Consider the following 26603-nt stretch of genomic DNA (forward strand, 5'->3'; position numbering starts at 1 on the left):
GCGCCATGCCACTCGGGCCACACGTGCCCTGGCCGGTGGCTCTCGGGGCTATGTCCAGAGGGTGGCCAGGCAGTGCTCCCGGCAGCGCCCAGATGAGGCTGGGGTGCGGCTTGGGGATTTGTGGGCCGCTGGCCACAGCTCACCCAGACAGAGTTTTAACAGATGTTCGTCTGTCAGGGACAGGAAATAAAAAGAAGTCGGGGATGGAGTGGGGGCGGCGGGAGGAACAGAGGGGGCCACTGTCGAGTCTGACAGGCAGACTGACAGCTGGAGCCGACGGCAAAGCCGCTCACGTCCATCCGTCTGTCCGGGCGGATTAGCCCAGGAAGCAGGGCCCGCTCAGCTCGGGGCCGAATAACGGGCGTTTGTTCCCAGAGTCTGGCTGTCTTGTCACTTATCAGGGAAGTAGGTCAAAGGGAAAAAAGAAAGGAGGTCCTGTGGGGCCGAGTCTGCCGCGGCCGGGCAGTGATTGGCGTTGACTTTGCAAACAGAAGGCAGCTGCTGTTCTCAGCCATGGACCGTGAATTTTTAATAGCAAGAAAATCAGCTCACACAGTTCAGGAAGTTGTGGAAGAAGCCTGAGTGCTAACTTTATTTTTTTAATTGAGGTATAACTTGCAGGCAATAAAACACACACATTTTAACGTGTACATTTGGATTAACTTTGACAGCTGCATATGTCTGCATAACTACCACACGGTCCAGACAGAGAACATTTCCACCACTGGGAAAGTTCCCGGTGCCCCTTTGCCGTCCTCAACCCCCGCCCCCTCCACCACTCTCCTGACTTCTATCACCGTGGATTAGCGTTGCCTGTTCCAGAACTACATGGAAATGGAACCACGCAGGTGTGCTCTTCTGCTTTTTGGCCTGAATACTCACTGTCAGGGCTGATGCAAGAGGAGAGGGGCGCATCATATTCCTGGAGAACGCTGTCACTGTGGAGCGGGGGCACAGGGGGAATGGCATCTCTGGGATGGGTGAATGCTGTGGGCGCCTTTCCGCAGGCTCAGAGTTAGACTGTGGTCACTGGTTTTGTCCCCTGCAGCCTCTTCCATGTCCCCCTTGTGACTGCAGCATAAGCCCAGCTCCATGCGGACCCCTGACCAGCTCCGCAGCTCCAACAGCTTCCCTTTATCTTCAGTGGCGAGTTTTGCGCTTGCAGGGTGCGGGGCCTGGTGGGACGCCCACGTTGCCCAGACAGAGTCCCTGTGCGGCTGCGGGCACTCCTTGCCCTTTCCACATTTGGTGATGACTCCTTGTTTGGTTTCACTGACCGTGCCCTGTGCCTCTGCTCTCCCTCCCCAGTTCCGTGTGCCCTGGGGTCAGTGATAGAAGACACGGCCCCTGGGCCCCAAGTCTGCTGAGCTGACACCTCGGGCTGCCGCTCACCTGCAGAGAGACACTAGAAGGCTCCGACTCCCTTCCTGGCCCCCACTCTGTTTTTCTACCTTTTACCGCCTATTCCAATGGAAATGCACGATTTGTTTCTCCCTGCGCACATCTGAGTGTGGACCTCCCTGCCCCTGCTCGTGCTGTGCCCACCACCTGGAGCACCCTTCCCCTGCCCCCTGCCGCCGGCCACAGCGCCCCTCCATCCAGACCCCGCTCCTGCACACGGCTCCTCCGCCCGTGCGCAGCCCTCTGAGAGTGTGGCAGGTGCGCCAGGCTCTGCTCTAGGGAGCTTCTTCCTCTTCCTGTGTCCCACGGGACCAATATCGGGACCCAGGAAACAGGCTGGGAGAGTTCGGTAACACCTTCAAGAGCGTTTGAGAGCTGAGGTTCTTTGGTCTTCAGTGGAGCTGGCAGTGACTTTCTTGACTTTGTCAAGAGAAGCCCCCCGTCTCCGTGCCACCTCTGGGGACGTGATTGAACGGAAATCAGAGCATCCGAGTTCCAGCCTCAGCCCTCTGCTGTGTGGCTGTGAAATGCAGGCCCTGTGTGCCTTGCTGACCTGGGAGGGTCGAAAGGACGGTGTCTGGGGAAGGATGCATAAGTTGTAGAGTGCCCTGCACTTGTGATAGGTGGGGCCGCGTGAACTGCTGATAGCCATCTTCTGTCACTTGGGGCAGTGGCATTGTCACATGGTTCCATTCCAATCCGTTATTTTGGCTACTGCCACTGAGGCGGGGTGGGTGACGGAAGTAACGTTTCTTGGGGGCCACTGCAGCGGTCATGGTCCTGAGCCCTATACCCAGGCACGCGTCCTGGGAGCTGTGTGAGGGGTCGTCCGTGGCTGGCCCTGCTTCTTTTTTTTTTTTTTTTTTTTTTTAATTGAGACAGAGTCTCTCTCTGTCACCTAGGCTGGAGTGCAATGGCGCGATCTCCGCTAACTGCAACCTCTGCCTGCTGAGCTCAAGCGATTATCCTGCCTCAGCCTCCCGAGTAGCTTGGACTATAGGCACCCGCCACCACACCCGGCTAATTTTTTGTATTTTTAGTAGAGATGGGGTTTCACCGTGTTAGCCAGGATGGTCTCGATCTCCTGACCATCTCGTGATCCACCCACCTTGGCCTCCCAAAGTGCTGGGATTACAGGCGTGAGCCACCATGCCTGGCCGGCCCTACTTCTTAAATGGGCCTGAGGCACGCGGTGCCGAGAGCTCGCTGAGGTCTATGGAGGAAGGGCGCAGATGGGATCTGGGCCTGGCGTCCTGGCCAGCCCCCAAGGCCTTCTCCACAGAGTTTCCATGTATACTGGGGTGGCCTTGCGGAGGGGCGCAGCCATGCGTCAGGCTGGAGCCAGCTGCAGAGGCCACAGACAGGGTGTCATGAGCAGTACAAGTAACCGCTGCTGTCCATTGAACACCTACTGTGTGCCTGGGTTCAGAAAGGCACCCTGTGCTGGCTTTTAAAGAATTAGGCCGCCTGCCTAAAGGGGGGAGTGTGGCCTTCTTTTTAATTTAAGTCACCAACTGTTTTATACATCCACACCCCTAAATTCTTCAGTTTTAGGCAAAGATGAGAGGGCTGCCCAGGTGTCATTTGCTCAACGAAACCACACTTCACTTGTGAGGCTGTGTTCCCTCACCAGGGTCCCCAGCAAGGGGGTGTGAGTGTTTAGTACCACAGGGAGGGCTGGCGCGGTGGCTCACGCCTGTAATCCCAGCACTTTAGGAACTCCTCACCTGAGGTCAGGAGTTTGAGACCAGCCTGGCCAACATGGTGAAATCCCATCCCCACTGCCTGCCTGGGGAGTGGCCATGCAGCCATGGGCCTGAGGTTGTGGTGGGGCATGGGGGCAGAGGCAGGCAGTGGGGGGCCACAGGAGGGGCTGGCTGGCACCGAGGGATGGGAGAGGAAGGGACCCGCCTGCAGGTCCCTTCCTGAGGCCGGCACTGACTTGGTCACTCTCTGGCTGCCCTGACCCCAGGCAGAGCAGCGACTTCCCTGTTTTAGAGCTGAGCAGACAGAGCCCCTGACTGCAGGCCAAGGTGCCTGCCAGCTGCTCCTGGAGGGCCACAGCCTCTCTGCGCTCGCTGGAAGGTCCCAGGCACCGTGCAGGTGACAGTGGCCGGCCTCAGGTTCCAGCAGAGCCAGCATCGGGCCCAGCCACTTCCCTTGTGCTTTGTGACCCTATGGTCACTTGGCGCAGGATCCCGGGTCAAGGTGCTGGGCTGCGGTTGCGGCATTTGCCCCACCACTTACCCCTGGGGGCAGCGGAGAAACTTAATCAATTGCTAAACAACAAAAATAATCTGGCCGCCTGCCAGCTGGGAAGCCACTGCGGCCAGGCTGTTTATGGCCTTGGGATCTGCGCAGTGGACAGTGGCCTGCACCGTGACCCCGTTCATCCTGTGTGCCCCAGGCCCAGGAGGTGGCTCAAGCCCTCTGCCTCCTGTAAGGGCACCTGAGAAGGAGGCCCTGGAGCTGGGAGCAGAGCTGGGGGTGGGCGTCCGGGCAGCAGAGGCCGATTCTCAGCTTTCCCTGGATCTCAGCTTTCCCCGGATCTCAGCTTTCTGCTACCCGTGTGAAAAGAAGCCAGGAGAACACAGCCGTCCTGGGTTGGTGCCGGCTGTGGTGGGAGGCCTGCGGTGGGAGCCTCCGGGGGCCACTGGACCTTTCCTGGGTGGCCTGTGGCCTGGGAGCTGCACTTGGTTCGGTGCAGGGAGGTTGTGACATCCACTCTGTCTGCAGGGATGGCCGGGGCCCTGCGGCTGGGTGATGAGGTGGGATGGAGGTGTCCGGGGCTGCCCTGCCTCCTTTTGCCAAAATAACAAAAATTATCTTGTTTGTTGTGAAAAAACCTGTTTTCCCACATTGGGGCATGGAGGGTATTAACTGTGATGACCTTCTGAGTTCCTGCACACTGGTGACCCATTGGCAGGGTCTCCTCCTGGCTCTGGCAGGGGTGGCTCAGGCCGCTGGGCGACGGTGTGCTGGCCAGATAGTTCCTGGGGCTGCAGGTGGCTTCTTTCGCCCCATCCCTCCCATCCCCTTTCATTCTTCCTGTCAACACATCTCAGACCCTGGACACCGAATGAGCCGTCGGTACCCACACCCCAGGGCAATTCAGTGGAGGGGTAGGTGGCTCGTTCCCCCACGTTGCCCCAGGAAGAGGACCCTGTCCCCGGCATCCTGACCCACCTCCCTTAGAGACTGAGAGACTCTAAGGATAAACCCGTTCACCTGTGTTTCAGAGGCTTTTTTTTCCTCTTATAAAATAACATTTATACGTTCGCTGTAGCAAGGAAAACATTATAAAAAATAGTGAAGAAAATAGAAATTACCCATAATTTTGCCACACAGACTTAGTTGTGTCCATGTATCTTGTGCACCTTTTTTCTGTTTACGGATCAAAATCGACTTTTAGGGTCAGGCGCGGTGGCTCACGCCTGTAATCCCAACACTTTGGGAGGCTGGAGTTGGGGTTGGGGGGTGGATCACTGAAGATCAGGAGTTTGAGACCAGCCTGGCCAACATGGCGAAACTCCATCTCTACTAAAAATAAAAGATTAGCCAGGCGTGGTGGTGGGTGCCTCTAATCCCAGCTACTCCGGAGGCTGAGGCAGGAGAATCGCTTGAACCCAGGAGACAGAGGTTGCAGTGAGCCAGGATCACGCCACTGCACTCCAGCCTGGCAACAGAGCGAGACTCTGTCTCAAAAAAAAAAATAAATAAATAAAATAAATAAATACATTAATTGACTTTTAGGAGATTGGTTCAAACAATGTGTGTAATGTTGTGTTTGAGTTTTTTTCATTTATCGTTCATGCAAATTCCGACATCATTCACTCTTCTCCAGAGTGTGCTGTTTTCCTGCCTGTGTCATCACCCGTCACCTTGAATGCCCTCGTTTAGGTAAAATAAGTACATTTTATTCAAAAATATTTGAGGACATTTGGGTTGTCTCCAGGTTCTTGGTCTTGAGTTTTGCTGTTCTCGTGGAGCCATGGTGGTGTCTGGTTGCAGGAACCTCCATGCGTTCCAGCTGCTGCTTCTGCCTGTGTTCTTAGGAAATGCTGGGGTCCGCGGTTCCCGGGCTGCTGACCAGGAAGCCTGCGGTGCTTTACGGCCCTTCCAGAAGCGGGAGATGCCCCCACTTAAGTGTCAGACAGGCCTTTCCACCTCACTGGCAGCTCCGAGCGGCTCCCTTCTATTTGCAGATGACTGAGAAGTTACCAATTTCCACGTTTACTGACTGCTGTTTCTCCTGTTAATTTGTATTTATAGTCTTTGCTCATTTATTGCTAGGGTTTTGGTGTTGTCCCTATTGACTTGTATGCCTTTTAATTTTTTAAACAACATTAATAGACTTCATTTTTTTAGAGCAGTTTTAAGTTTACAGGAAAATTAAGGGACAAGTACAGAGAGTTCCTTCCACCTGCTGTCCTCCTCTCTTCCTCCCCACCTTCCCTCCTTCCCCCATTGTAACTTTCTTTCTGATATTATAAAAGTCACTCATGGCTGGGCGTGGTGGCTCACGCCTGTAATCCCAGCACGTTGGGAGGCAGAGGCAGGCAGATCACCTGAGGTCAGGAGTTCCAGACCAGCCTGGCCAACATGGTGAAACCCCGTCTCTACTAAAAACACAAAAAGTTAGCCAGGCGTGGTGGCAGGCACCTGTAATCCCAGCTACTCAGGAGGCTGAGGCAGGAGAATGGCGTGAACCTGAGAGGCAGAGGTTACAGTGAGTCGAGATCGCGCCACTGCACTCCAGCCTGGGCAATAAGAGTGAAGCTCCGTCTCAAAAACAAAGTCACACACGCTTCTTGTACGAGGGTCATTTGGCCGAGGGGCCAGATGGCTCACCATCTAGTTGGGACAGGCCATGAGCTCGGAATGCTTTTTACATATTTACATGGTTGAGAAGAAAATCAGGAGAATAATGTTTTGGGACATGGGAAAATGACACGGAATTTGCATTTTAGTGTCCATAAATGAAGTTTTGTTTGCTCCCAGCTGTGTTGACTGAGGCAGGCTGCCTTCCTACAGCTGCGGCAGAGCTGAGGAGGCGGGAAGGAGACCGTGCAGGCCGCAGCACCGAAAATATTTGCTCTCTGGCCCTTCCCAGAGTGCTTGCCGACCTCTGTCCGACAGCTAGAAGGAAGGATAGGACCCGTCCGACGATAACCACTGTTGACATTTGAGCGCGTTTCCTTCCCGGCTTTTGTGTGAGAGTGGCAGTCTGTTTGCTTTTGTGGTCGGGATCTGCTGCACGCACGGCGGGCTGTTTGCATGAGGCTTCCTGGAGGATAGGGCTGGGCTCGGAGCTGCACGCAGTGGGGCGTGTCCTGCATGCAGTGGGGCCTCAGAAGAGAGCTGTGGTGGGCGGGGCAGTGCCAACGCTGGTGGGTGCCAGGCCTCCACGCTCAGATCAGCCCCGGCGACAGGTTTGGGCCACCCTCTCTCCGGTCTCCGTGCAGTGGCCCAGGCCGTCTGCTCTGCCTGGCACACTTGCCTCTGTCCTTCCACTGAAGCGCTCCTCTTACCCTCTGCTCCCGGCTGGGTATGTTGAATTGTGTCCCTCAAGGAGATATGCTGAAGGTCTAACCCCAGGAACCTGTGTATGTGATCTAATTTGGAAACAGGGTCTTGGCAGATGTAATCAAGCGAGGATGAGGTCACCCTAAAGTAGGGGGCCTATATCCACGGTGCTGGTGTCCTCATGAGAGCAGGAGAGCAGACACTGACACTCAGGGGTGAAGGCTGCATGGAGTCAGAACAGGGCTTAGTGCGATGGCGGCCACAAGCCAAGGAACTCCAAGTATTTCCTGCAACACCAGAAGCTGGAAGAGGCCAGGAAGGATCCTGCCCTGGAGCCTTCGGAGGGAGTCTGTCCCTGCAGACGTCTTGACTTTTGACTGCAGGGATGCATGTCTTAGGGTGTGGGGGGGGGTGCATTTCTGATGTTAGAAGCCACCTGGTTGGTGGCGATGTGTCACGGGAGCCCTCCGCAGGTTCTGCGTGTCCATGTGGTCGGGGACAGAGGTGGGCAGGGACGGACGGTGTCGAGCTGGACATGTCCATGACGTCGGCCATCCCTTGGGATGGCTTTTTTGTTTTGAGGATAAGGCTGCCTGCCAGGAAGCTGTGCCCTGCCTGGCCCTTGCCCCAAGCCCCTGCCCTGTGCTTGGCCTCACGGAAAGGATGTCGCCCTTCTCTCCTGCATGTGTGCAGGGAGGAAGGGGAGAGGTCAGCAGCCCGCCTGAAGGAGGCTCGGACGAGGGGTAGGTTTCACTTTCAGGCAATGTTGTGGGGCTATTTGTTTAAACAACCCCAAAGAAAACCATTTGGCCAAACTGTTAGTTTCCAAACATTTTACTTCCTTGGTGTTTAAATAAATTCCTACCAAGACTCTGTAGCTGGTCCCAGGGAAGGAGTTGGCCTCTCTTCTTTATAGCCCGGCACAGTCAGTCCCCTGCACCTGCCCCTCCCAACCCCAGGCCTGCTTCCCCGTGGCCATGGCTGCTGCCCGGACCCTCTCTACACACAGAACCTCCTGGAGGCCAGCTGTGGGCACCAGCCTTGGCAGGGCTCTGGCGGAGCCCAGGCTGCTGGTACTCTCTCTGCAGCTGCTCCCTGCTGGCCTGGCTGGACAGAGTCCCCACCACCACTGGGGTCACCTCTGTGCTGGTCACAGCTCACTCAGACCTTCAGGCAAATGGGTTGGATCCTGCCTCTCTCCCAGGTGTCTCAGTCTCTGCAAAACTCAAAAACCTCAGAGGCCTTGCAGCCTGAGGGGTGTCAGAGACTCCTCCTTCGAGTCAGTAAACACCTACAGATTCACCCCAGCAGTGAAAGGACTGCTTCGCCACAGAGGTTTGATTTACTCCTAAGTAATTGGAAGGGATGCCGAGAATAGGTTCCTCATGGTGGGACTAGAGGCCCTCTGCTGACCTAGTTAACAGAGGGCTAGGGCTGGGTGTGCTCAGCCCCTGAAGGTTCTAGGCCCATTTGGGACACCCCGCCAGAACCTGCCACAACCTGCCATGTGGTGACAGCTATCTAAATCCCAGAGGCTCTTGAGCTGGAGAGCAGACCTCTCAATCTCAGCAGGCCCCCCACACAGACCCCATAACCCTAGCCTGCCTTCACAGTACAGTTCGTGGCTATGTGTTCATGGATGGTGTCGTTCACCTAAGGTCTCTGCCCTGTGACCCCAAGGGCGTCCTGAGGGCAGATTCCAAGTCTGTTTCGTCCACCCCTCCTTCCCTAGCAGCGGGTCCAGGGCCTGGCCTGAACTAGCTTCCCACAGAGATACTGGTGGAATGATGAAGGCAGCCAGGCGGCAAGTGAAAAACGCACTTCCTGCATGTGCTGGCTCCTGGGATTGAAGTGTTTGAGGAAGCGAAGTGAAGTGAGCTTTCCTCTTGTGGCTGTGTGTCCTTGGGCCGGGAGCCTACCCTCTCTGAGCGTCGGGGTCCTTGTCAGTAGAATGGGGCATCCTCATAGCTCAAGGGGTGGTGTGTGAAAATTGTGCTATTGTGTTACTTTAATGATTTTTTTTTTTTTTTCGAGACAAAGTCTCACCCCAACGCGCAGGCTGGAGTGCAGTGGCGTGATCTCAGCTCATTGCAACCTCTGCCTCCTGGGTTCAAGTGATTCTCCTGCCTCAGCCTCCCAAGTAGCTGGAATTACAGGAGTGCGCCACCAGGCCCGGCATATTTTTCTATTTTTAGTAGAGAGGGGGGTTTTACCATGTTGGCTAGGCTGGTCTTGAACTCCTGACCTCAGGTGATCCGCCTGCCTCGGCCTCCCAAAGTGCTGGGATTACAAGCATGAGCCACTGCGCCCGGCCTACTTTAGTGATTTCTTAGGAGGACAGAGGGAACGGGCTGGCAAGGCAGGCTTGGAATGTGTTTTGGGATCAAGTGCCGGTTTCTGTCTGGCACTGGCGTTCTCTGTGGGCCCATGATGGACACACTGCTGAGGTCAAGCGTGATTCGTCTTGCGCTGTGCCTGGCAGTCTCATTGCAAAGTTCTGTAGACATCGTGTGGATGGGGCTCTTCCCGGCCAAGCCCTTGGGGACCTTCCAGGACTGTGATCTCCCCACAGTGGCTGTTAAGCAGGGACCTTTCGTGAAGTGGAGTCTCTGGTCCCCTCCAAGTCATAGCTAGACAGGGACTCGGGCATCGCCAAGCCTGGCTGATTATTCACTGGATGAGGAGACAGGCCCAGAGAGGGGCAGGAACCTGCCCGAGGTCACCCAGCAGGCCCCAGAGGTTTCGGTCTCGGATTCTCCCTGCTCATCCCTGGATATAGTGCTGCTGTGGATGTGGGGCTGTGCTGGGGGCTGTGGAGAGCAGGGGGCTTGTGCCAGGACCCCAGTGAGGGTGGCGCCCTCGCCGTGAGGCCGACTGTTGGTACGGGGCGGCCATCCACTGGGGTGTGGGGAGGAACAGCTTTCCTGAGGAGGAGGTGGCGGGAGGAACAGCTTCCCTGAGGAGGAGGTGGTGGTGCTGTGTGACCTGGGCCTTGAAGGACAGGTCCATTGTCAACAGAACATTTTGGGAGTGGAGCCTAGAGGGAGAAAATTTGTTGAAATTCAGAGATTCCCCTCCCCCTACCAATACACACCAAATCAGACGCCCCTGACCAGATCTAAATTTGGCTCTCAGAGATTTCCACTGTAGCCGGGCACTTGGGGAACCTTCTAAGTGCTGCCTCTGCCTCTCCCCAGCCTGCCTGCCTCAGTTTCCCCAGCCCTGGGCCCGTGTCGCTGTTGCCATCACGTGGGTGCCCTCTAGTGGAGGAATCAGATTATGCACTCCGGGGCTTGGAGCAGGAGTCAGGAGAGGCTCCTGTCTTTCCTTGAAACGTTGGATGCCGGGATCCTGGAACAGTCTCTGCATTCCTCCTGGCGAGAGCCAGAGCCTGGGCACAGGGGACCATCTGTTGTTTGAAGGCTGCAGCCTGGCAGGGCACTCAGGAGATCTGGCAGTTGGCTGCAGGGCCAGGTCTAGGGGCCAGGGCATCAGGGAGGCTCTGGGCTGGTTCAGCCCCGGGCCCCTTTGCAGATTGTGACCTGGGCCCCTGTGCAGGGGCATGGCCACAGGACGCTGGGAGGGGTCTCTGACCCTGACCTTCTTGGCTCTGTGCATCCTTGAGACCAGAAAGGTCTGGAACAAATGAGTAGACGATGCCCTAACCTGGGGAGGGAGCCACATCCTGATCCCAGCAACCTTGGGAAGGATCTGTCAGGATTATGGGGCACCCTGGGGGCCCCAAGTCTGCGTGGGTCTCCACTTGCAATTTCTGTAGGAAGCTCTGATAAATCCAAACTGGGGGTCCTAGGACACAGTCAGAAATGCTGATACCGCTGTGTGTGGAGCCTCGGGCCCTGGGGGTCAGGAGCATGTGGAGGGTGGGCCACGGGGGTTCAGAAGAGAATCCTGTAACCCCCCACCCCCCAAACTGAAGCCCACTTGAGGGCCATGGCTGAAAGGTTGGGGGGTCTCCGTGCGTCCTGTGGAGTGGGTGGTGAGGAGTCCTTGGGTTTGCACGCCTCTGGGCCTGAGCGGCGGGACCCCGTCCACAGCGGATCCCTGGGCCCTGCTGCTCAGATGCTCTCAGAGGGTTGCTGTGGCCACGGAGGGAGCCTGAGTTAAGCTTCTCTTGTGCCGGTCGTACGCTGTCAGGTCACACTGGTGAGTTAGGCAGGGCACAGATGCCCAGAGCAGAGGGAACTTTCCTTGGGGATTCAACACATGCAAGTCTTAGGGGCTGGCAAATCCTGCCCTCAGCTAGAGAGGGGGCTTTTATTTGAGACCAGAATCACCTGAGCATCCTCCTGTCCCCAGCTGTGTCCAGCCTGTCTGCAGGGACATCCTGAGAGGACCAGGCTCTCCCCTCATCCACCTGCCTAAGTGCCACTCTGAACCCTGTCCACCTGTGCCGTGGAGGGGCGTGACCTCAAGCTGCTCAGCCAGCAGCAGGCTTGGCCCTGGGGGGCAGCAGAGACCCAGGTGGCTGTGGGGTGGGTGCTTCATGGCGTGGTTCTGAAACTTCGTTGGAAGTGTGTGGACAGTGCCTTGCCTGTTCTCTGTGGGACCCTATTTAGAAACGAGGTCTGAGTTACTGGGGGTCATCACTGTGTTCTGATGGCCCAGCTGTGTGGAGGCCGCGGTGGAGCCCCATCCAAGGAGCCAGGGCCCTGGGTCTAGCTGTGACCAGAACGCATGCCCCGGAGGTGTTTCTCATCTCGCACCTGTGTTGCCTGGTGTGTCAAGTGGTCGTGAAACTCTGTGTTAGCTCTTGGTGTTCCTGAAAGTGCCTCCGGGTCTCAGGCCTCAGAACCAGGGTTTCCCTTCATCTCGGTGGCCTGGGAGCATCTGGGCAGTTGAGCAAAGAGGGCGATTCACTTGAAGGATGTGTCTGGCCCTGCCTAGGAGCCCCCCGGCACGGTGCTGGGGCCTGAAGCTGCCCTCGGGTGGTGGAGAGGAGGGAGCGATGAAGTGGCGTCGAGCTGGGCAGGAAGGGTGAGCCCCTGCAAGGTGGGCATGCTGGGGACGCTGAGCAGCACGGCCAGCAGCTGGGTCTGCAGCCTGGTACCCGGCGGGACTTGTGGTTGGGGCTGGTTTGTGGCCAGGAGAGGGGCTGGCAGGAGACAAGGGGGACTGTGAGGCAGCTCCCACCCAGCAGCTGAAGCCCAATGGCCTGGCTGTGTGGCTCTCAGCTGCGTGCATAACCTCTCTGTGCCTCAGTTCTCTCATTTGTAAAATGAGGAAACAAACAGTGCCAGCCTCCCAGAGGTGTCATGAGGATGAACGAGTGACCATGTAGCATGGGCTGGGTGCGTGTCACCTAACATCACCAGCCTTTGCAAGGAGAGCCCTGGGGGCCTGGCTGAGTCTTTCCCTCGCCCGGCCCACCCCAGGCCTAGTCTTGTGCCTGCTGCAGGCCCTTGACCCCTGACCCCATTGCACCTGTCTCCACAGGAGCCGAGGAAGTGCTGCTGCTGGCCCGGCGGACGGACCTACGGAGGATCTCGCTGGACACGCCGGACTTCACCGACATCGTGCTGCAGGTGGACGACATCCGGCACGCCATTGCCATCGACTACGACCCGCTAGAGGGCTATGTCTACTGGACAGATGACGAGGTGCGGGCCATCCGCAGGGCGTACCTGGACGGGTCTGGGGCGCAGACGCTGGTCAACACCGAGATCAACGACCCCGATGGCATCGCGGTCGACTGGGTGGCCCGAAACCTCTACTGGACCGACACGGGCACGGACCGCATCGAGGTGACGCGCCTCAACGGCACCTCCCGCAAGATCCTGGTGTCGGAGGACCTGGACGAGCCCCGAGCCATCGCACTGCACCCCGTGATGGGGTAAGACGGGCGGGGGCTGGGGCCTGGAGCCAGGGCCAGGCCAAGCACAGGCGAGAGGGAGATTGACCTGGACCTGTCATTCTGGGACACTGTCTTGCATCAGAACCCGGAGGAGGGCTTGTTAAAACACCGGCAGCTGGGCCCCACCCCCAGAGCGGTGATTCAGGAGCTCCAGGGTGGGGCTGAAGACTTGGGTTTCTAACAAGCACCCCAGTGGTCCGGTGCTGCTGCTGGGTCCATGCGTAGAAAGCCCTGGAGACCTGGAGTGAGCCCTTTGTTCCCCTGGCTTCAGTTTCCTCATCTGTAGAATGGAACGGTCCATCTGGGTGATTTCCAGGATGACAGTAGTGACAGTAAGGGCAGCCTCTGTGACACTGACCACAGTACAGGCCAGGCCTCTTTTTTTCTTTTTTTTTTTTGAGATGGAGTCTCACTCTGTTGCCCAGGCTGGAGTGCAGTGGTGTGATCTCAGCTCACTACAACCTCTGCCTCCTGGGCTCAAGTGATTCTCCTGCCTCAGCCTCCTGAGTAGCTGGGATTACAGGTGCCTGCCACTGTGCTTGGCTAATGTTTGTATTTTTGGTAGAGATGGGGTTTCACCATCTTGGCCAGGCTGGTCTCAAACTCCTGACCTCAGGTGATCCACCTGCCTCAGCCTCCCAAAGTGCTGGGATTACAGGCATGAGCCACCACGCCCGGTCAGGCCAGGCCTCTTTTGAATACTTTGCACACCATGGGTCTTTTCATCCAGGGGGGTAGGTACAGTTGTACAGTTGAGGACACTGAAGCCCAGAGAGGCTCAGGGACTTGCCCAGGGTCACACAGCAGGATGTGGCAGGTGTGGGGCTGGGCCTGGCAGCGTGGCTCCAGCTTTCCAGCATAGAAATCTGTGAAAGCAGATAGTTTGTCGGTCGGTAGGGGAGACTTTCTGAGACCCGCCCCAGCGGCTCAGAGGGTAGTAGCCAGGGGCCTTCCTGGGGGCTCATAACCCAGAACACTGAATGGGAAAACCCTGATGGAGGAGGCACAGTGGAGCTGTGGGTGCCGATGGGAAGTCCCAGAGGAGCTGGGAGGTCAGTAGCGGTGCTGCCCTCTGTGGAGCACTTAGTGGGCACCAGGTGTGTTTCCAGGTTCATGGCCCTGGGACCTGAAGCTCAGAAGGTGAAGTAACTTGCCCAGGGCGCCCGTCGGGCAGCGGTGGGCAGAGGATTTGTGGGCTGTGGAGCCTGTGCTCATGGCCCGGCCCTGGGGGTTGTGAGTGTGCTGGCTGGGGAGCTTTTCCTGCAAGTGGACTGGTGTCTAGGAGCCAGCATGTCAGGCAGCAGGCAGCGGGAGCGCAGCAGGCAGAGGGCGGGGCTCGAGCAGCCATCCTGGGGCACGGAGGCATGTGGGAGAGGGATGCTCCATGGCAGTGGCTGAAGGGCTGGGTTGTGCCCCGAGGAGAGTGGATGAGGGTAAGAAGTGGGGTCCCCAGGGGCTTTAGCAAGAGGAGGCCCAGGAACTGGTTGCCAGCTACAGTGAAGGGAACACGGCCCTGAGGTCAGGAGCTTGGTCAAGTCACTGTCTACATGGGCCTCGGTGTCCTCATCTGTGAAAGAGGAAGGGATGGGGAAGCTGACTCCAAGGCCCCTCCTAGCCCTGGTTTCATGAGTCTGAGGATCCCAGGGACATGGGCTTGGCAGTCTGACCTGTGAGGTCGTGGGGTCCAGGGAGGGGCACCGAGCTGGAAGCGGGAGGCAGAGGGGCTGGCCGGCTGGGTCAGACACAGCTGAAGCAGAGGCTGTGACTTGGGGCCTCAGAACCTTCACCCCTGAGCTGCCACCCCAGGATCTGGGTTCCCTCCTTGGGGGGCCCCAGGGAACAAGTCACCTGTCCTTTGCATAGGGGAGCCCTTCAGCTATGTGCAGAAGGTTCTGCTCTGCCCCTTCCTCCCTCTAGGTGCTCAGCTCCTCCAACCCACTAGTCAGATGTGAGGCTGCCCCAGACCCTGGGCAGGGTCATTTCTGTCCACTGACCTTTGGGATGGGAGATGAGCTCCTGGCCCCTGAGAGTCCAAGGGCTGGTGCGGTGAAACCCGCACAGGGTGGAAGTGGGCATCCCTGTCCCAGGGGAGCCCCCAGGGACTCTGGTCACTGGGCTTGCCGCTGGCATGCTCAGTCCTCCAGCACTTACTGACACCAGCATCTACTGACACCAACATTTACAAACACCGACATTGACCGACACCGACATTTACCGACACTGACATTTACCAACACTGTTTACCAACACTGACATCTACTGACACTGGCATCTACCAACACTGACATTTACCGACACTGACATTTACCAACACTGACATCTACTGACACTGGCATCTACCAACACCAACATTTACCGACACCAACATTTACCAACACTGAAATTTACCGACACCGACATTTACCGACACCGTTTACCAACACCGACGTTTACCGACACCGACATTTACCGACACTGATATTTACCAACACTGACATCTACTGACGCTGGCATCTACTGACACCGACGCCAGCATCTACCAACACTGGCATTTACCAACACTGACATTTACCAACACTGACATTTACTGACATTGACATTTACTGACACTGACATCTACTGACACTGGCATCTACTGACACTGACGTTTACCAACACTAGCATCTACTGACACTGACATTTACCAACACCAGCATCTACCAACACCGACATTTACCAACACTGACATTTACTGACACTGATATCTACTGACACTGGCATCTACTGACACCAACATTTACCAACACCAGCATCTGCCAACACCGACATTTACCAACACCGGCATTTACCAACACCGATGTTTACCAACGCCGACGTTTACCAACGCCAGCATCTACCAACACCGACATTTACCGACACTGACATTTACCGACACTGACATATACTGACACTGACATCTACTGATACTGGCATCTACCGACACTGATTTTTACCAACGCCAGCATCTACTGACACTGATGTTTACCAACACCGACATTTACGAGCACCGACATTTACCGACACCAATATTTACTGACATCAACATTTAGCCATGTGATGGGGGCCGGCTTGGGGGCAGGCCTTGCTCTTGGCACTGGGGATGCTGCAGAGACCAGACAGACTCATGGGGTCATGGACTTCTGCTTCTTCTCCAGCCTCATGTACTGGACAGACTGGGGAGAGAACCCTAAAATCGAGTGTGCCAACTTGGACGGGCAGGAGCGGCGTGTGCTGGTCAATGCCTCCCTCGGGTGGCCCAACGGCCTGGCCCTGGACCTGCAGGAGGGGAAGCTGTACTGGGGAGACGCCAAGACAGACAAGATCGAGGTGAGGCTCCTGTGGACATGTTTGATCCAGGAGGCCAGGCCCAGCCACCCCCTGCAGCCAGATGTACGTATTGGCGAGGCACCGATGGGTGCCTGTGCTCTGCTATTTGGCCACATGGAATGCTTGAGAAAATAGTTACAATACTTTCTGACAAAAACGCCTTGAGAGGGTAGCGCTATACAACGTCCTGTGGTTACGTAAGATGTTATCATTCGGCCAGGTGCCTGTAGACACAGCTACTTGGAGACTGAGGTGGGAGGATCGCTGGAGTCCAAGAGTTTGAGGCCAGCCCGGGCAAAGGGGACACAGGAATCCTCTGCACTGCTTTTGCCACTTACTGTGAGATTTAAATTATTTCACAATACAAAATTAAGACAAAAAGTTAATCACATATCCACTGCCCTGCTTAAGACAGAAAACATGGGTGTTGTTGAAGCCAGAGGCAGCTGCTGGCCTGAGTTTGGTGATTGGTTCCTAAGCAGTTGAAGGCAGTTTTGTTTTTCCATAGATGTCTGTTCTCCCTATGCTGGGTGCAGCCTCACCCTGCCGCTGTGGTCGGGTTTCAGTGGCCTCGTCCCGTGGACACAGCCTCGCCCTGCCGCTGTGGTCGGGTTTCAGTGGCCTCGTCCCGTGGACACAGCCTCACCCTGCCGCTGTGGTCGGGTTTCAGTGGCCTTGTCCCGTGGACGCAGCCTCGCCCTGCCTCTGTGGTCGGGTTTCAGTGGCCTCGTCCCGTGGATGCAGCCTCGCCCTGCTGCTGTGGTCGGGTTTCAGTGGCCTCGTCCTGTGGATGCAGCCTCGTCCTGCCGCTGTGGTCAGGTTTCAGTGGGCTCGTCCCATGGGCGTGCTTTGGCAGCTTTTTGCTCACCTGTGGAGCCTCTCTTGAGCTTTTTTGTTTGTTGTTTGTTTTTGTTTGATTTTGTTTGATTGTTTGTTTGTTTTTGTTGTCGTTGTTGTTGCCCAGGCTGGAGTGCAGTGGCGCGATCTCAGCTCACTGCAACCTCCGCCTCCTTGGGTTCATGCCATTCTCCTGCCTCAGCCTCCCGCATAGCTGGGATTACAAGTGCCCGCCACCACGCCTGGCTAAATTTTGTATTTTTAGTAGACAGGGGGTTTCACCATGTTGGTCAGGCTGGTCTGGAACTCCTGGTCTCACATGATCCACCTGCCTCGGCCTCCCAAAGTGTTGGGATTACAGGCGTGAGCCACCACGCCCAGCCTCTGTTGAGCATATTTTGAGGTGCTCTTGGTGCCAGTGATATGTTACATGTGTCCCCATCGCACCATCGTCACCCATTGAGGTGACATTGGTGCCTCTCCTCAGGGTGGATGCCTCCCTCTGTTTCCAGCAACTTCTGAAGGATTTTCCTGAGCCGCATCAGTCCTTGTTGACGTCACCATTGGGGTCACCTTTGCTCTCCTCAGGGCTCCCAGGGGAGGCCCGAATCAGGCAGCTTGCAGGGCAGGGCAGGATGGAGAACACGAGTGTGTGTCTGTGTTGCAGGATTTCAGACCCTGCTTCTGAGCGGGAGGAGTCTCAGCACCTTCAGGGTGGGGAACCCAGGGATGGGGGAGGCTGAGTGGATGCCCTTCCCACGAAAACCCTAGGAGCTGCAGGTGTGGCCATTTCCTGCTGGAGCTCCTTGTAAATGTTTTGTTTTTGGCAAGGCCCATGTTTGCGGGCTGCTGAGGATGATTTGCCTTCACGCATCCCCACTACCCGTGGGAGCAGGTCAGGGACTCGCGTGTCTGTGGCACACCAGGCCTGTGACAGGCGTTGTTCCGTGTACTGTCTCAGCAGTGGTTTTCTTGAGACAGGGTCTCGCTCGCTCACCCAGGCGAGAGTGCAGTGGCGCAATCACGGCTCGCTGTAGCCTCAATCTCCCTGGGCTCCGGTGATCCTCCTGCCTCACCCTCTGAGTAGCTGGGACTACAGACACATACCACCACACCCAGCTAGTTTTTGTGTATTTTTTGGGGGGGAGATGGGGTTTCGCTGTGGTGCCCAAGCTGATCTCAAACTCCTGAGGCACAAGCGATCCACCTGCCTCGGCCTCCCAAAGTGCTGGGATGACAGGCATCAGCCGTCACACCCAGCTCAATGATTTTATTGTGGTAAAATAAACATAGCACAAAATTGATGATTTTAACCATTTTAAAGTGAACAGTTCAGGCTGGGCGTGGTGGCTTATGCTTGTAATCCCAGTACTTTGGGAGGCTGAGGTGGGCAGATCACCTGAGGTCAGGAGTTTGAGACCAGCCTGGCCAACATGATGAAATCCAGTCTCTACTAAAAATACAAAAATTAGCCGGGCATGGTGGCAGGTGCCTGTAATCCCAGCTACTCGGGAGGCTGAGGCAGGAGAATCGCTTGAGCCCGGGAGGTGGAGGTTGCAGTGATCTGAGATCATGCCACTGCGCTCCAATCTGTGTGACAGAGCAAGACTCTGTCATGAAAAATAAATAAATAAAAAAATTTTTAAAAAGTGAACAATTCAGGGCATTTAGTATGAGGACAATGTGGTGCAGGTATCTCTGCTACTATCTACTTCTAGAACACTTTCTTCTGCCCTGAAGGAAACCCCATGCCCGCCAGCACTCACGCCCATTCTCCCCTCTCTCCCAGCCTCTGTCAACCACTAATCTACTTTCTGTCTCTGGGGGTTCACTTCTTCTGGACGTTTTGTGTGACTGGAATCCTGCAATATGTGGTCCCTGCGTGTGGCTTCTTTCCGTAGCATTGTGTTTTCCAGATTCACCCCCACATTGTCGCACGTTATCAGAACCTCATTCCTGACTGGGTGCAGTGGGTTAGGCCTGTAATCCTAACATTCTGGGAGGCCAAGGCGGGACGATCACTTGAGGCAGGAGTTTGAGACCAGCCTGGCCAGCCTAGCAAGACCCCAGCTACTAAAAATTTTTAAAGTTAACTGAACTTGGTGGTGGTGGGCACTTGTGGTTCCCAGCTACCTGGGAGGCTGAGGTGGGAGGATCGCTTAAGCCCAGGAGGTCAAGGCTGCAGTGAGCTATGATCGCACCACTGCACTCCAGCCTGGACAACAGAGCAAGACCCTGTCTGAAAAAAAAACCAAAAAAAAAAGTTCCTTCCTTTTTGTGGCTGGATGACATCCCATTGTATGGCCACAGCACATTTTGTTTGTCTGTTTATCGGGTGGTGGGCAGCGGTTTCCACCTTTTGTCTCCTGTGAATAATGCTGCTGTGAACATTTGAATTCAAGTTTTTGTTTGAACGCCTGTTGTGAATTATTTGGATATATGCGTAGGGGTAGGATTGCTGAGTCCTATGGTAGTGTTAGGTTTGACTTACTGAGGAACCATTAAACTGTTTTCAACAGTGGCTGCGCCGTTCTGCATCCCCACCGGCAGTGTGTGAGGGTTCTGACTTTACCTCCTCACAAACGCTTCTTTTCCATTTAAAAAAATATTCAGCCAGGTGCGCTGGCTCACGCCTGTAATCCCAGCACTTTGGGAGGCCGTGGCGGGCGGATCACCTGAGGTCAGGAGTTCGAGACAAGCCTGGCCAACATGGTGTAAACCCATCTCTACCAAAAATATAAAAATTAGCTGGGTGTGGCAGCGGGCGCCTGTAATCCCAGCTACTTGGGAGGCTGAGGCAGGAGAATCACTTGAACCCGGGAGGCAGAGGTTGCAGTGAGCCAAGATCGCGCCACTACACTCCAGCCTGGGTGACAAGAGTGAAACTCCATCTAAAATAAAACAAAAATAAAAATAAATAAAAATTTATTAAAACATTCATCACAGCCAGCCTAGTGGGTGTCCCATGTGGCTTTGCCTCGCATTTCCCTGATAACTAGGATGCTGAGCGTCTTGTCCCAGGCTTGCCACACCTCAGCACTTTGAGATACGTCGCACAGTCCCCATTTGCGAACGAGAAATGAGGTTTAGGGAACAGCAGCTGTGTCATGTCACACAGCGAGCAGGGGGTCTCTGGGCCGTCTGATCCCACAGCCGACCAAGCTCCAATCCTTACCGCCTCCTAGTGTTGTGGATGTAGCCCAGGGTGCTCCCACATTTTTCAGATGAGAACACCAAAGCTCAAAACAGGAGCGTTTTGTCCACATTGGATACACGATGTCTGTGGTTTGGTCCTGAAGTCACTTTATATCTCAGTGGTCCAGACTGGAGTAGGACAGGGGGTTCTGGGGAATGGGGAAGGTGTCCCAGGTGAAAGGAAGGAATTCCAGATTCTCCATACAGTCCTTGGGAAGTTAGAAGACTCAGAGGGTCTGGCAAAGTCAGACAAAGCAAGAGAAATGCAGTCAGGAGGAAGCGGAGCTGTCCAGGAACAGGGGGGTCGCAGGAGCTCACCCCCAGGAACTACACTTGCTGGGGCCTTCGTGTCACAATGACGTGAGCACTGCATGTTGATTACCCACATTTTTTTTTTTGAGGTGGAGTCTCGCTCTCTTGCCCAGTCTGGAGTGCAGTGGCACGATCTCGGCTCACTGCAAGCTCCGCCCTCGGGTTCACGCCATTCTCCTGCCTCAGCCTCCCGCGTAGCTGGGACTACAGGCGCCCGCCACTGCGCCCGGCTAATTTTTGTATTTTTAGTAGAGATGGGATTTCACTATATTAGCCAGGATGGTCTCGATCTCCTGACCTCATGATCCACCCGTCTCGGCCTCCCAAAGTGCTGGGATTACAGGTGTGAGCCACCGCGCCCGGCCCGATTTCCCACTTTAAGAATCTGTCTGTACATCCTCAAAGCCCTATACACAGTGCTGGGTTGCTATAGGGAATATGAGGCTTACAGGCCATGGTGCTGGGCACACAGAAGGGACGGAGGTCAGGAGGTAGAAGGGCGGAGAGAGGGAACAGGCGGAGGTCACATCCTTGGCTTTCAAAATGGGCCAGGGAGAGACACCCTCTGAGCATGGTAGGACAGGAAAGCAAGATAGGAACACATTGAGAGCAACCGAGGTGGCTGGGCGTGGTGGCTCACGCCTGTAATCCCAACACTTTGGAAAGCTGAGGTGGGTGGATTGCTTGAGGCCAGGAGTTCAAGACCAGCCTGGCCAACATGGTGAGACCCCGTCTCTACTAAATATACAAAAATTAGCCAGGCGTGATGGTGCATACCTGTAATCCCAGCTGCTTGGGAGGCTGAGGCAGGAGAATTGCTTAAACCTGGGAGGCGGAGGTTGCAGTGAGCCGAGATCCCGCCACTGCACTCCAGCCTGGGCCACAGAGTGAGACTCCATCTCAAAAAAAAAAAAAGAAAAAAAGACCAACCGAGGAATTGAAGTGGGGGGGCGTCACAGTAGCAGAAGGGGGATCGTGGAGCAGGCCACCCTGTGGTCACGCACTGGAAGCTCATTACCTGACGATTTGGAGCTCATCACTGGGGGCCTAAGGAGAAGAGATACTGAAGGATGAGTAGTGATGGCGTGGGGCACGGGTGTCTTTGGTGGCTGGAACTTGGGGACTGCTGGGGTGCCTCACTGCAGGCCTTCTCAGCGCCCTTCATATGCTTACACAGGCTGTTTCTAAGAGGGGGATACATTGCATAAGCGTTTTCAGACTACCTCATCATGGGTCCCTTTCTTTACCCGCTGTGGCCCTGGTGGCGCACTCTCTGGGAAGGTGCAGGTGGATGCCCAGACCCGCCCTGCCATCCACCTGCACGTCCAGAGCTGACTTAGCCTCGAGATTGCTGCTGGCACCTCCTGCCCCGGGACACCTCAGATGTGCCCGTGGAGATGCTGGCTCTGTGTTTTCTGCTGGAGTTTGGTGCGTCTTTTCCTCCTGCAAGTGGCCACCGCTCTTGGGTATGTCCTCAGGCTTCTGCGAGTCATGGCTGCTTCTCAGGTCCTTGCCCAGCGCCAGGAGCAAACCCTCCTGGCACTTTGTTCAGGGGTGGATGCGCCAGTGTTACTGCTGTGGACCCCCATCTCACATGAGGGTCTTGGGCCTGCAGGCTCGTTCAGCAAACACCCGCTGAGTATGCAGTGTGTGCCAGCTGTGTCCCAGGCAATGGCGGGGACAGTGGCTGCTGCTGGGGTTGTGGTGGCTTCTGGGGACTCTGGGGACAGCTGAGGTGCAAGGAGCCACGGCTCCTTGAGGATGCAGTTGGACTCCAGGTGGAAGGGATGGTTGGGGGAGGTATAAATGGGGTCAGGGAGGAGACACATTTGGAACAATGGGAACATTTTTAAGATGCTATGTCGGGAGGCAATAAGGCGGCCAACCCAGGTGCTGAGGAGCCCACACCAGCCCTGGACGTGTTTTGCCGCTCACCTTTGCTGGGGAGTGGTGGGAGAGAGGATTCCGTTCCACGTGGTGGTGTGCGCAGCTGGGCTGTGTGGAGCTGGGCGCTAGGAGGAAGGTGCTTTCTTGGGGGCTAGCCGGGCCCTGCCTTTGAACACAATCAGGCTCCAGGTTTTCAGCTCCCAGTGCATGAGAGGACTTCACGGGCAGCTGTGGCTGATCCCTTGATGAATTGGGAGAAGAACAAAGGTCTATGAAATGAGGTTTCATGTAGATGGCATTAGAGACGCCCACAACAGATTTACAGAGTGGAGCGGAGACGGTGGATGGGTCTGGGAGGCCCCTCCTGCTGGCCTTGTCTGTGACAGCTGTCCTGGGAATCAGCTTCCAGGCCGCCCCAGCAGCCTGACTGACACACACAGGGGTTTTAGCCCCATCCTGCGACCAGCTGTTGCCATCATCAGTGACAGCTGGGAGTGGCGGTGGCTCCAGCCCTGGGCACCCTCCCCACCTGCTGGGGCCCACCCAGGGCAGTCCTGACACCTACAGGTTGCTTGGAGCCACATCCGAGTCCTGCCCCACCACGTGTGAAGCCCGAGTGGTCGTGGGCTGAGGTCCCCTGATTGCGTCCCCACTTCCCTTCTGCTTCACATAGCTGCCTCTTCTCACCGTTTTTCCAGCCTCCTGGGCTAGGAATTCCAGTGTTGTGCTGGCTTTGCCCCAGGACACCTCCTTAGCCCTCTTCCTGAGTCTAGAGCCCCGGGGGTTGGAAGTTCTGGCCCCTGGGACACCTGCAGCCACACTCAGCTTCTGCTGTGAGCCTCCAGCATGTCCCCTCAGGACCAAGCCCTCACGTTCTTGCCTCCCCGCCCACCTGGGCTCAGCCAGGGGAAGGCCTGGCTGGGAGCGTCTCCCCTCTGCCCTGCCCTTCTCCCCTCTACCCTGCCCTTCTCTCCTCTGCCCCGCCATGGCTTTTATATCCTGTGCCACAAGACACGGCTGTGTGTGAAGGTGGCAGGGTCTGGCATCTCTGTGGGTCTCTGAGGCCCACGCTCCAGTGCCACTCTTCCCACCCGCTGGCCGTGCCCTCATGCTGGAGGGACAGCCCAGCCCTCTCCCGAAGCCCAGCCCCATGTGCCCAGCTGCCCCCGGCCCTCTCTCCTGGAAGCCGGGGTCACTCCAGCTGTATGCCATGGTGGGGACATCCTGCTTCCTTGGCCTGCCAGGGAAGGTCCTCTTTCCAAATGGCGACACCTGGTCCCTGCCTGGAGGCTGGAAGCTGTGGCCCTTGTATGCCCCTCCAAGGTCTGTGCGCTCGGTTGGCCCGAGTTCCCATCACCGTCGTCATCATCACCATCATCATTGTCATTTCGCTTGTCTGTGAGCCGGCCTGGTCTCCCAGAGCAGAGACCCTCTGAGGTCCAGCCTGAGTTGGGGTCTCCGTGCTGACCCCTGACGGGGACTCGGGACGTACCAGGTCTGGGTCAGGAGTGACCCCCAAACCTCGTGCCCTTTGACAGGCACCCCTGACTTTTGCTAAGTGGGTGGAGGTGACATCACTCACAGCGGGAGTGATGGGACAGGGTCTGTTGGCTGCACTGTGCTCCCAGGGATCTGGGGAGAGGCTATACCCCTGGGCTTTGGCACTGCAGAGCCGTGTGTGTTTGTGTGTGTGTGTGTGTGTGTTTGCGTGCGCGCACATGTGTATAAGATCTTTTTTTATTACATGAAGCAAGATAACTGTTGCTGTTTCCTTTTGGGTTTTGTGTTCGACAGAGTGGGGTACTTCTTCCCTCAGACAACAGAACTCTCCCCTTTAAACACGTGCTGTCAGAGGGTGGGTCTTGGGCTCATGTCTGTTTGCACAGCCGAGTCAGAGGAAACACAGGGTTCTTCATAAAAACACTGCACAGCAGGCGACTGTCCAGAGTCAGCCTGCAGGATGGCAGCAGCCCTGCCCCTCAGAGCACAGCTAGGGTGGGCTGCTTTGGGATCTCCCGTCATTCCCTCCCAGCTGGCAGCCGGCGGCCGGCCCATTCCTTGGTGTGCTGGTCAGGGGGGCGTGCGCCTGCTCTGCTCACCCTGGGAATGGGACAGAAGCTGGCAGCTCGGAGAGGATAGGGCTGGACCCTTTGGTGGCCTCTGGCTGGACCATCTCATTGTCCTCAGACACAGCCTCTCGGGTCTAGTTTCATTTCCTGAAAAACAAGTGCACAGAACTAGAGCAGGAGTCGAGAGCTACGGCCCCCGGGCCAGATCCAGCCCTGCCGCCTGTTTTCACACCATGCTCAAGCTGAGTGGGTTTTACATTTTTTAATTACTTGAAAAAAAAAAAATCCAAAGGAGGTTTCATGACCCATGAAAATTATATGGAATTCAAAAAAAAATTATATGGAATTCAAATTTCAGTGTCCATAAATAATTTCTTGAGACAGAGTCTCGCTCTGTCACCCAGGCTGGAGTGCAGTGCTATGGCATGGCTCGCTGTACCCTTGACCTCCCAGGCTCAAGCGATCCTCCTGTCTCAGCCTCCTGAGTAGCTGGGACTACAGGTGTGTGCCACCAAGCCCGGCTAATTTTTTTTTAATTTTAGTAAAGACAGGGTCTTTCTATGTTGCCCAGGCTTTTCTGGAACTCCATCTTGGCCTCCCAAAGTGCTGGGATTACAGGCTTGAGCCACGGAGCCCAGCCTGTTTTTGTTTTTTCACTGATAAAGTTTTGCCGGGTGTGGTAGTGTGTGCCTATAGCGATTTGGGAGGCTGAGGTGGGAGGATTGCTTAAGCCCAGGAGTTTGAGGCTGGGCTCAAGTGATCAGGAGGTGAACTATGATCATGTCATTGCATTCCAGCCTGGGTGACAGAGCAAGAACCTATCTCTTAAAAATATATATTTAAAAAGTATTGGGTGTGGTGGCTCACGCCTGTGGTCCCAGCTACTTAGGCATCTGAGGTGGGAGGATCGCTTGAGCCCAGGAGTTTGAGATTGCAGCGAGCCAAGATCGTGCCACTACACTCCAGCCTGGGTGACAGAGCCCAGACCCTGCCTCTTTAAAAAAAAACATGTATTGGAACACAGCCATGCCCGTTCAGTCACATGCTCCCCATGCTGCTTTCTGCTCCAGAGACCCTTATGGCCTGAAAGCTGAAAATATTTTCTATCCTTTACAAAAAAGTTTGCTGACCTCTGTCCTGGAAAATTCATCTCCCAAGTTCTCTTCCGGCACTGGCGTTCCTGGGTGTCCTAAATTTGGCCCCTGTTATTTCTGAACTCTGTTTTGGCTCTGTTCCCTCCCAGGAGCCAGGACAGGCACGTTCTCTGCATCTTGTCCCCTGACGCCCAGAGGCTTGGCTCAGCTCAGGCATTCTTGGAAATATCTGGCTCCAGGAAAGGCAGAGGCCTCCTGAGTCGGCCCAGAGGGAACCTGCCCCAGGTCTGGGGGAGGCCTGACCCAGCAGAGTGGCTTTTGCCGATGGGTTGGGCCGGTCAAGGTGTGCTGAAAGTTGTCCTCAGAAGGCCACTTTGGGATTCCTTCCTCCAGTATTAGAGCAACTGAGAACTGCTCATTGCAAGCCTGATGTTTTCCCAGTTGGCCGGGTCCACCGGGTGCCCCAGGATTCTGGAATCTGGGTGGAAAGTAGGGGGCTTGGGGGAGTGTCCTGGGTTCTGGAATCCAGGTGGCAAGTGGTGAGGTTCAGGGAGTGGCTTCTGAGCCACCATAGGGGTCTCTGTGGGAGGCTCTGCCCATCCAGGAGATTCCACAGGCCCTGCCGGCCCAGAGCCAGCGTCTTGCGCTTGCCGAGGCTACAGCCAGCCCCAGCCGGGTGGAACAGCCCGTCGCCTCCTCTCACTTTGTTTTGGGGCCACCTGGGAGTGTGGAGCAAGGGTAGAGAGCGAGGAAGTGGCTGCTGGCCGCTGCCCAGCACCCTTGTTTGCCTTGGGCCCTCTGTGGGCTCCTTTTTATTGCTCTTCAATGAAGCCAGGGAAATGGACTTCCTCGCCTCACTTCAGTTCAACATGTCTGGAAGTTTGGTATTAAAATTAAGAAAGTGTGGAAATAGAGCAAGAAGAGAAAAATCTCTCCAAGAGATAATAGTGACCTCTGAGCTGGGCGCGGTGGCTCACGCCTGTAAATCCCAATACTTTGGGAGGCTGAGGCGGGCAGATCACCTGAGGTCGGGAGTTTGTGACCGGCCTGACCAAGATGGAGAAACCCCGTCTCTACTAAAAATAA

The 26603-nt window shown here is 55.9% G+C and overlaps 1 protein-coding gene across 2 annotated transcripts in view; it reads left to right on the plus strand.

The window, feature by feature from the left end:
- The window catches only part of LRP5 (LDL receptor related protein 5), a 137664-nt gene that overhangs the window by 61088 nt on the left and 49973 nt on the right, over nt 1-26603 (plus strand). For both annotated transcript variants that reach the window (XM_016921396.3, XM_024347283.3), the window contains exons 6-7: nt 12382-12778; nt 15952-16123. In XM_016921396.3, coding sequence (XP_016776885.1) covers nt 12382-12778; nt 15952-16123 — 569 coding nt within the window. The remainder of the gene's footprint in view (nt 1-12381; nt 12779-15951; nt 16124-26603) is intronic.

This window comes from Pan troglodytes, chromosome 9 (assembly GCF_028858775.2).
Source record: "Pan troglodytes isolate AG18354 chromosome 9, NHGRI_mPanTro3-v2.0_pri, whole genome shotgun sequence".
Lineage (NCBI taxonomy): Eukaryota > Metazoa > Chordata > Mammalia > Primates > Hominidae > Pan > Pan troglodytes.